The following is an 11,094-nucleotide window of genomic DNA, read 5'->3' on the forward strand; positions in this document are numbered from 1 at the left end:
AAAATAAAATAAAATAAAAAAATAAAAAAATACGACATTAGCCAGGCGTGGTGGCGCCTGCTTGTAATCCCAGCAACTTGGGAGGCTGAGGCAGGAGAATCACTTGAACCCGGGAGGTGGACGTTGGGGTGAGCTGAGATCGTGCCACTGCACGCCAGCCTGGGCAACAAGAGCGAAACTCCATCTAAATTTTTTTTTTTAAAAAAAGAAAGAAAAACTTGCTTTCTGATAGATGTAATATGTTTCAATGGTGTGTTAATTTACATGTCACCAATTATGAGTCAGGTTGAATGTGAACAATATCCAGGGTGTTGGAGATGTGGGAAAATAGCACTCAGAAACTGTTAGTAGGAGCATGGATAAGTACAGTCACTTTGAAAGGTAATTTGGCAATATCTAGTTGAGTGAGGCAATACCTAGTTGAGTGAAGACGCTCAAACCCTAGGACCCAGGAAATTTCATTTCCATATACTTAACCTCTAGAGAGCCTCACACATGTGCACAAAAGTATATCTTTTTAGTATGTTCATTGCTGCAAAATGCTGGGAAGAACCTAAATGTCCACCAGAAGGGAAATGGATAAAGTGTGGTAATTCATACAATTAAATATTTTGTATACAGCAGTTAAAATGCATGAATTAGATCCACATATATTGAAATGGCTAAGTCTCGAAAATGCTGTTGAATGTAAAATTCAAGTTGCAAAATTATATATGCAGTCTATCAATGTAATCCATTTAAAAACATTAATACTCTATTTGGTTACGGATATTTATATGCACACATATACATATATACACACACTCATATATATGTTTAAAGACATAGACAAGAAGTAAACACACCATTTTCTGGGTAGTGCTTACCTCTGTGGAGGAAAGAAGGTAAATATGATTGGTGAGGAACTTCACCTGTGCCTAAAAAATTTTATTTATTGGAAAGAGAGAGAGAGAGAAGCGGGGAGGAGGAGGGATGGAGGGAGGGAAAGAGACAGAGACAGAGAGAGAGAGAGAGAGATCTGAAGCAAATATAGCCAAATGCTAAAACCTGTTCACTCTGTGTAGGTGAGTTCCTGTATTTTCCTGTAGCACTTCGTGTGGCATATTTTTTTTTTCTATTCCTATCCGTGTCACTGTGTTAAGCTATAAAATTGGCATATAGCTTTATTTTTTTGGACCCATTCCCTCTGAGAGTTTCTATATTCTCAAAGGTGATTTTAACTCATTCATTCCTACATTCGGTTTGGACTTAATCCTACCATTGTTTTGCATCTATTCCACGCTTTCTTATTGTTTCGTTCTTTCCTTCTTTCTTTTCTTCCTTCTTCATCTACTCGACCTTTTCCCCTGCAGCAGTTGGACAATCATACACTTTATTCCTACTATTAAAGTCACTGCCTTTTTTTTTTTTTTTTTTTTTTTTTTTTTGCAACTGTTGAAGTCAGCATTTCCAGTGAAACTAAAGGTTTTGATGCAAATTCAAGGGATCAGTTAAAATTCATTCAGTACCACTGCTTCAGACAAAGCCAAAAAATTCCATTATACCATGTAAAATCAAAAGAAAAACTTTAATAAGCTTTTACGGCACTGCAATTACAGGAACATCGACCCATAACATGCAACGAAAATGATTTTTGCCTTTTGGACATATTTAACAGATAAACTTGACATTACAAGTAACAGCAACACATTCTACTGAAGAAAACAAATGCGATTTATTTTAACTTTCAGGTTAGAAAATGTTCTTACTGCAATCTCAAGTAGCATTTGGAAAGTTGAGTTTTCCCTTTTCTAACCTCTAAAAGATGACATGATTTTTAATGCAATCATACACAAGTGTTTTCACATTGGAAATAATCACGAGGAATCATTTAATTCATTTAATTGTATGAAATACACAGGTTTAGGCTAACTGACTGATTGGTTTTGTTTCCATTGTTAATTTCAAGAGGGCTCCTGCGGTATTGTGGATTTCAGATGGGGAAAATAACCAGACCAGGAGTAAACAGCCTTGGTCTTTAGAGTGAGGGAGGGAACATGCAGCGGCACACGGGGCAGGTGCCTGACTTCTGAAGCCAGATGGACACACAGGGCTTGTGGAAATAGTGGTGACAAGGCAGCTCAGTTGCCACCTCCCCCTTCACATATTCGCTACAGCAGATGGGGCAGCACATCTCCTGACCAACTGCGCCATGATCTTCAGTGACCAGGATCTCAGGAAGAGTGTCAATGCTCTCCTTGCTTGCTGGTGGATTGGCCACCTCTACATCCACTGCAAGAGACTCTAAGTGCGCAAGGGCAGTTTCCATTGCCTGGGCCAGGCGTTCTTCAAGTGCCATGTAGGTGAGGAACTGAGGATCCACGTAGGATATGGCTTCAGCCACACCTAACCCATCTGCAAATCCATCAAAGAGGCTCCAATCCACTTCTAGGTCTTCACTCACACTGGAGTCATCTTCAAGGTTGTTGTTTCCATCCAGCATGAATACACCAGGTTGCATCAACTCGTGACCAGAATCATTATCCCCCTCACTGCTACTCTCATTCTCATTGTACTGGAGCCAAGGAATTTCTCCTTCTTCCAGGGATGCCTGCTCTTCCTGACGAGATGGTTCTCGAACTTCTTCAAGGTAATTGCTGCCATTGCTGCCAGCACTGGCCCTGGCACCAGCCCCAGCGCTGGCACTAGCACCAGGGCCGTGGCTGGGGCTGGCACTCACCCTAGCCTGTGGAGGTCCCCGCTCTTCTTTCCCCGGCAGAGTCTCCCAGCTTTCGCCACTGGAGGACAGGGTTTGCTCTCGGCTTCGATACTTCCGACGCAAAGCAGCAATCCACTCTTTGTCACTGTCAGAGTCTTCATCGCAGTATTTGTAGTAATCATCACTGTACGTCCAGAAGTCAGGGTCGGCCATGGTGCGTCGTCGTCTTGGCACCTTTTCTGGTTTCACTTGATCATTCCTGGCTTCCCGCTTGTCCTCAGGGTACTTTGGCTCGGAATAGCCACTTGAACTCTCACCTCTGCCTCTTCTTGCCAGGCCATCCGAATGGCCTTCGTTGTTGGTGGTGGTATCCCTCCACCTCGAAGTACTGTGTGGCATATCATCATCATCATCAGTATCAAAAAATATTTTTGGTTTCACGCAGTTTGGACTTGCCAGGTTTCTAATTTTGGGCCTGACCACAGGTTCCTCTGCACTCTTTGGGGTGTTTTCCCCACCACCACAAATACTCACAGGAGCCCTGCTGGGACGTGCAGGTAAATTCTGCTCCCTCCTCTCCCTCTCCAAGCTGTCACATTTTGTAGCCACCTTGCCTTCGGCAGAAGAAGACTGTGAGGCCACACTACTTTGTGGCAGGAAGTCAGCTCTGCTAGCTGAGCGTCTTGCTGCAGGGACTGGGTCTAACTTGTCTTGCTTCTCTTTCATATCACGGCTAAAACTAGAGCACTGTGGAGATGGCCCAGCCAAAGCCCTTGCCCCTTTCTCTGGGTCATACAGCTTATCCTCTTTAAACTTGCCAGTTTTGCCTCTCACTGGCGGTCGCTCAACAGGCCCAGCCCCCTCCTCCTCACTGTCATCTGCCCCGTAAGAGTCAATATGTCCATAGGTCATTCCTCTTCTGCTCCCCGAAGCCCTGTACTCTCTTGGCGGATACCTGGAATAGTCCTCATTATCAATATTCAGGGTGGTTCCCGAACTCTCACTGTCGTCCCAAGTACGACGAGTGGTGGAAAATGGCGATCGGCTCCTCTTGGTGGTTTGACTGGGGGCTGTTCTGTGCATTGGGACTTTGGAGTTCGTCTTTCTCTGGCTGGCAATCCTTTCCCGCTGGCTTGTGGATGGCCTGAAACTGACATAAGCATGCCTTCTTCCATACCTCCTACCTGTATTGGACTGATACCCTCCTGTTGGTTCGGGCCATACAGGCTTGCTAGATTCCTGACCCATCACTCTGACTTTGGAGGGTTTCCAATACAGCTGGGGCTTGGGTAGGAAGGCTCCTGCTCCCAGCACACGTTTTTGAGATGGGAAAGTAAAATCAGTTTAGAATAAAGGAGCAGGGAGATTTACTTTCACTTCAGCAGGCAGGTAACAGAAAGAATAAGGGGTCTTTAAAATTAGTTTCACTTTCTTCTAAGGCCTGGAGTAGCATTCCAGTGACTGTCAGGTGTAGACCTGGAACACATTTTTAATGTTGGCAAAATGATTACAAAAGTAGGTTTGCAGGAAAGCCAGACTTAGGGGAGAATCTGACGGAAGATGGGGGGTGACCGGATGCTTGGAAGGTGGGTGAAGTACTGTGGAATTGTGTCAACGTGGGGAGAGGAAAGATTGCTGTGGGTTTTTTTATGGGGTGTCTGCGTTTTTCTGAGCACTGCAGACACACAGGAGAAATGCAAATTGGAATAGAGTGGAAAATACAGATCACCGTGTGTGCATGAGTGCCTATGTGTCTGTCAAGAGGAGAGGGACAGGTGGAAGGGGACCAGCAATCCTGCAACAGACAGATGTTTATGTTTGTAGGGGAAAATGTATGAGTGTTAGCATGAGACCCATTCTGGGTGTGGGTATGAAAATGACAGGCATGGGTGGCGTGGCTTTGGAGGAGAGGAGTGCATGGATGTATGAGGAAAGGGAAGGTGTTTGTGTGTGTAGCTGTATGTGTGGCAGCTGCAACTACAGAAGGATGCCTGTATTTATGTGTACGTCATGGGCAGGGGAGCGTATGGTTGGCAATGGAGAGGAGTGTCCGAGAGTTTGTGTGTGTGTGTGTGTCTGCGTGTGTGTGTGTGTGTGTGTGTGTGTGTCAAAATGGGAGGCAACAATGGAGAAATGTCAGTGTGAGCAAATGCAGCAGGCACAAATGGAAGCGGGGGCTGGGGGGCAGCACTGGAGACAGATGTGCTTGAGGTGGATGGAACAGAGGCCGACAATCAAAGAATGATGTCTGCCTCCTGTGTGGATATGGCAAAGAGGGCGGCAGGTGGTGTCCCCGTAGAAGGGCTTATGTGAGTGTGAGTGTGCGCACCTCGGGACCAGCAAAGGAGAGCTGTGTCTGACACACGTGACCGAGGGAGCAGGAGAGGAGAGCATTTGAAAAGGGGATGTGAATGAGCACATGTGGCTGCATATGTATGTCACTGCCCAGCAATAGAAGGATGTCCGTATGTGTGTGTATGACAGGCCGGGAGAAGGAGGGCGGCCGGAGGGGGTGTGTTCGCGCAGGCATGTGTTCCTGAGAGCACGCAGAGGCTGAGCAGGGTAGGGGGCCGGTGCTAGAGGTGTGTATGTGGTAGCTGGGTAGAGGAGGGGGAAGGCACGGGAGGGTGTGAGAGTGTGAGGGTGTGTTAGAGGGTGTGTGCTGCGTGTGCCTGCGCATGCGTGGGGGAGGGGACGCACTGGAACCTTGAGGATGGAGGGGCAAGGAGGGGGCTGCAATGGAAGGCTTCTGTACGCGCGCGCGTGCTCGAGAGACACGGAGGGGTGGGAGACACAATGTCATAATAAGAGGTGGGAAAAGGCTATCAGGTCAAACAGGAGACCCAAACCGATGTGGCAGGGGAGAGGGAAAATGAAAGAAAAGGGCGTGCGTGGGTCTACTCTTCCCTGAGAATAATTATTTTTTCCTGACAAATTTTTCCCTGGGGACGGCATTTTTACCTAAAAATCTTTACCATTTACCATTGACAAAACACCACCAAAATATGGGAAGAAAGGCCACGGAGTGCTCCGCGAAGGGGTTGAGGAGGGAAGAAGGAAGGAAAGGGGAGGAGAGGCAGGGAGAAGTGGGAGAGGGCCGCGACCACCACTGCCCTCCCAATAGCGATGAAAGCCACTCGAGTGGGGACCGCGCCACACGCAAGGGGTTCTGGCAGAGGAGGATGCAGCCCCAAAAGAGGCCGAGGGAGGACATGGGCCTCAGTCTGCAGTCAGGTCCCGCGTCCACCCCATCCCTTCCCGAGGGGCGAACCTGAAAAGCAGTTCCCAGGAACCCCCCCAAAAGCCTCGCCCCCGTGCCTGGCCACTAGCCCCAAGCACGGCCACTCGCGCCACCGCCAGCTCACCGATGAATCAAGGAAACAATCAGCCTTTCACTCACCAGGTCCAGAAAGCCACACACTCTCCAGAGGAGCAGAGCTCTCAGACCTCCAACCACCACGACCGCCGACCGCCGGAGCCGCTGCTCCCGGTGTTGAGCTCCTCCCCCGCCAGACAGCAGCGGGGCGGGCGGCGACTGCGGCGGCGGAAGTGATTGTGAAGTCAGCTGGAGCCCGCCCCCTTGATGTGGCGGGGGCGGCAGCTGCTCTCCACAAATCAGGGTGGGCCCGAAAGCATTATTTCATCTTAAATGATGAAATCGTCAAGGATACAGAAAAGGACAGCGAAAAATGTCACCATCACCCAGCTTTAACAAATGTTAAACATTTAGCTTAATTCCCTTCTGGGTTGTTTAATAAAATGAAATTTGCAGATTCTTTCTGATTAAGTCCAATGTGAGAGTAATTACATTACTACATCACATCCTACGTTATGTGTTATGGTTGTACTGAAAGTATTAAAACTGTGAAACTATGTTTAGGGTTGCAGTAGACTTAAATTTTTTTTAACCTGATGGTTGAAGCAAATTGAAGCTGTTTAGTGTTGAATTTGCTGCTGCTCATCACAAAACCAAGCTTCTCTTTCAAAGAGATCATAAGACACAACACAGGTTCATATTCTGGTATTGCATTGCAGTTTAAAAATATTACAGTTATGCCTTTTGGATTTACACAATTTTACTGAATTCTAAAGTCTTTAAATTGCACTTTATAATGAAACTCTAGTATTTCTAGTATTTACAGCCAATGTAAACACTTCCTATGTTCATGACAGCAGCAAAGTTTTGTTCTTACTGGAAACAAAATGCATAATAGAACATAAATTTTAGGGGTAACAACATAATAGAAATAGAATGTATAACTTTCAAACCATTAAAGTAATAATATGTGGAACAAAGAGAAAAACTCAATCTTAACAAAGGGCAAGAAACGTTGCTGGTGGTGGGGGGGGATGCAAAAAGAATACAAAAATGCAGAAATAAACCTGAATAGATCAGCATGCATTATGGGTTAACATCTCCTAATAAAAGCCAAACTCTTATTTTGAGCATTTTGTTTTTAAAAGTACAGTTATATACTATTTGTGTGAATTTCACCTAAAGCAGAAATAGGAATGAAAAATATATGACAGTAAAATACTAGCAGAAAAGAAGGAAGGGAGGGAGGGAGGGAAGGAGAGGAAGGAAAGAAGCAAAAATAGTAAAGGAAAGAGGAAAGAGACTCATAACAGTATCAATATCCTAAAAATCAAGAACTCAAAGTAAAAAGCACTAAAGAGAACAAAACAGGTTGTTTTATTCACTGAGAAAGACATGACAAGCTAGTGGTGTGTGTCTGTAGTCCCAACTACTTGGGAGGCAGAGGCAGGAGGATTGTGTGAGTCCAGGAGGTTGAGGCTGAAGTGAGTGGAGATCACACCACTGCACTACAGCCTGGACAACCAAGCAAGATGCTGTCTCAAGAAAAACTAATAATAATTATAGAATTTCATTAGTGAGAAATATGGAACTGTCAAATATTTTAATGGAGATTTTCATCTAGCAATTCTACTTCTAATCAATTGGTCTATTGTGTGTTCTATTAAAACACACAAGTGGAGAAAGATATGTGAATAGGAGTGTAGCAAGATAATGCAAACAACTTTAATTCTCCTCAACAAATTGTTCAAATTTATTTAAACATGTTGCATGGTGGTTCATGTACAGACTTGGTGGCTCACACCTGTAATCACAGCACTCTGGGAGACCAAGGCAGGAGGATTGCTTAAGCCCAGGAGTTCGAGACCAGCTTGGACAACATGGTGAAATCCCATCTCTACAAAAAATGTAAACATGTCCTGGGTGCAGTGGCACATGCCTGTAGTCCCAGGTACTTGGGAGGCTGAAGGGGGATAATCACTTGAGCCCAGGAGGTTGAGGCTGCAGTGAGCCAAGACTGTGCCACTGCAATGCAGCCTGGGCAGTAGAGTCAGATCTTGTCAGAAAGAAAAGAAAGAAGGAAGGAAGGAAGGAAGGAAAAGAAAGAAAGAAAAAGAAAATATATACTAGTCTAATACAAATACATTAAGTGAAAAAAACCATGTTGCAGAACAGTGCATTAAAAAAAAAAAAGATATGACAGTCACAAAAATGTATGTGCCAAACAATGTAGTTTCAAAATATATAAAGTAAATACTGTTAGAAATAATAAAGAGAAATCCGGAAGTCTGCAATTATAGTGGGAAACTTCATTTCTTATGGTATAGATAAATCAAATAGACTGCATAATAATGATATGAGGAGATGAGACAACACAATATACAGAATGTATATGTATTTTTGTTTCTGGTTTTTTTGAGATGGAGTCGCACTCTGTCACCCAGCCTGGAGTACAGTGGGGCAATTTTGGCTCACCGCAACCTCCACCTCCCAAGTTCAAGTGATTCTCCTGCCTCAGCCTCCTGAGTTGCTGAGACTGCAGGTGCGCACCACCACACCCAGCTAGTTTTTGTATTTTTCAGTAGAGGCAGGATCTCGCCATGTTTACCAGGCTTGGCTCAAACTCCTGACCTCAAGCGTTCTGCCTGTGTCGGCCACCCAAAGTGCTGGGGTTACAGGTGTGAGCCACCATGCCCAGCTTGTATATATGTATTTTTGGACTCAAAAGAGGATACATTTTCTTTCATAAAAATATTTTTAAATATGTCAATTGTACAGAAAAGTAGAGTATAAAATACACATTTGAATGCACCTGTCACATGGATTGAGCAAATTTTTTCTCCAGATCCTCAAATGCTTGTTTTTAAAACAAGCAGTTGAAGCCCTCATTTCATCCTATTCACTTGACCTCTTTCTTAAAAATAAACCTTATTTGGAAGTTGATGTGCTTTCATCTTGTTCATGTTTGTGTATACATACATATTCATGTATTTAAATTATGCAGATGGTATCATTATAAATGTATACTTTTGAAACTTAGATTTTCGCTCCATTGTTTTTGAAACTCAGCAATTTTCATACCTGTAGATCTAAGTGATGCATTTTAACTGCTGAATATTAGTGGATCAATTATCCAATATATTACTGTAGTGTATTATTGTATGGACTTCTTTTGTATAAGTTATCCAATTTATCTCTTTCCCTACTGTTTCTGTTTTGTGCAATTATAAGTGAAGATTCAATGAACAGCCTAGTGCATGTCCTTGTGCCTACATAGAAGAGTCTCTTCAGGGTAGTTTCCCAACTGAGTTATAAGTGTTCTGATATATTGATCCCCTTAGCCCTCCCTCCAGGAATATAGATTTAACTTCACCCAGTGGCTGCCCCTAGGTACTGTTGCCTCTGGCCAAGGGCACACTTGTCTGTTTACCCCAGTGAGCTGATACAATATTAGCATTTTAAATATATGTTCTGGTGTGAAAAGGATTGAAATAAATTGCTCTAGTATAAGAACACTGAAATAGAATTTCTTGGTGAAAGGGTATAGTAATAGTTATCTACTGTTGTATAACAAATTTCCCTAAAACATAGAAGCTAACAACAAACATTTATCATATGACAGTTTCTATGGGTCTGGAATCCAGACATGGCTTAGTTAGATGCCTCTAACTCAAAGTTTCTTAGGAGGTTGCACCCAAGCTCTCATTTAGGGTTGCAGTCTCATTTGAAGGCTCAAGTAGGGCAAGAGGCCCACTTCTACACTCTTTTACATGGTTGTTGACAGGCCAAAGAAGAACCTTTTTTTTTTTTTTTAATTTTACTTTAGGTGCATACTATATCCAGCATTTCTCCCCATGTTATCCCTCCCCACGCTCCCCACTCCCTGTTGTCCCTCCCATATCTCCCCCAACTGCCCCTAGTGTGTGATGCTCCTTTCCCTGAGTCCACGTGTTCTCATTGTTCAAACCATTTCTAAGCTAACTCATGTGGCTGTTGTCATTGTGGTCTGAGAGCATACTTTATATAATGCCTATATTTTAAAATTTGTTGAGGTATGTTTCATGGCCCAGGATGTATTCTATCTTGGTGAATGTTCAATGTGAGCTTTAAAAGAATGTGTATTCTGCTTTTGGTGGATGAAGTTGTCTATAATAATGTCAATTAGATCCAGTTGACTGATGATGCTATTTAGTTCAACTATATCCTTACTGATTTTTTGCCTGCCAGATTTGTCAATTACTAATAGAGTGGTGTTGAAGTCTCCAACTATAATTGTGGATTCACCTATTTATTCTTGAAGTCCTATCAGTTTTTGACTCATCTTTTGATAGTCTGTTGTTAGGCACACACACATTAAAGACTGCTACCTCTTCTTGGAGAAGTGACTCCTTTTTCATTACATAACATTCCTGTTTATCCTTAATAATTTTCCTTGTTCTGAAATCTGCCGTGTCTGAAATTAATATAGCTACTCTGGCTTTCTTTTGATGAGTATTAGTATGCTATATATTTCTGAATCCCTTTACTTTTAGTTAATCTGTGTCTTCATAGATAAAGTTGGTTTCATGTAGATAACACATAGTTCAATCTTGTTTTTTAAATCCATTCTGCTAGTCTCTTTTAATTGGTACATTTAGACTATTCACATTTAAAGTGAAAGTAATTATTGATATAGTTGGATTAATCTACCATACTTGTAACTGTTTACTATTTCTCACCCTTGCCCTTTTCTTTATTTTTCTTTTTTTTGGGGGGGGGGGGATAGAGTCTCGCTCTGTCACCCAGGCTGGACTGCAGTGGTGTGATTTCAGCTCACTGCAACCTCCAACTCCCAGGTTCAAGTGATTATCCTGCCTCAGCCTCCTGAGTAGCTGGGACTGTAGGTGCCCACCACCACACTCAGCTATTTTTTTGTACTTTTTAAGTAAAGACAGGGTTTCCCCATGTTGGTCAGGCTGGTCTCAAACTCCTGACCTCAGCTGATCCACCCACCTTGGCCTCCGAAAGTGCTGGGATTACAGGTGTAAGCCACTGCACCCAGACTTTTTCTTTTTTCTTTTTTCTTTTTGAGATAGGGTCT

General features: G+C 43.5%; 1 protein-coding gene across 3 annotated transcripts; it reads right to left on the minus strand.

Annotated features, from left to right (window-relative positions):
- Positions 1–1,548: 1,548 nt before the first annotated feature.
- PJA1 (praja ring finger ubiquitin ligase 1) lies at positions 1,549–6,228 on the minus strand. Of its 3 annotated transcripts, none has more exons than XM_010330888.3 (2): positions 6,099–6,228; positions 1,549–3,842 (listed from the first exon to the last, which is right to left on the minus strand). In XM_010330888.3, the coding sequence occupies exon 2, from the start codon at positions 3,779–3,781 to the stop codon at positions 2,018–2,020; it is 1,764 nt and encodes a 587-aa protein (XP_010329190.1). In that variant the 5' UTR covers positions 3,782–3,842; positions 6,099–6,228; the 3' UTR covers positions 1,549–2,017. The 3 variants fall into 3 exon arrangements, with proteins under 3 accessions (XP_010329190.1, XP_010329189.1, XP_003943112.1); XM_010330887.3 differs by having other exon boundaries at positions 1,549–3,848; XM_003943063.4 differs by having other exon boundaries at positions 1,549–4,174.
- Between the last annotated feature and the right edge of the window lie 4,866 nt (positions 6,229–11,094).

The sequence above is a fragment of the Saimiri boliviensis genome, chromosome X, assembly GCF_048565385.1.
Source record: "Saimiri boliviensis isolate mSaiBol1 chromosome X, mSaiBol1.pri, whole genome shotgun sequence".
Classification (NCBI taxonomy): domain Eukaryota; kingdom Metazoa; phylum Chordata; class Mammalia; order Primates; family Cebidae; genus Saimiri; species Saimiri boliviensis.

Coding starts and splice junctions, on each gene's coding strand:
- PJA1 (XM_003943063.4), bottom strand. CDS start 3,946: ATGGGTCAGGAATCTAGCAAGCCTGTATGGCCCGAACCAACAGGAGGG.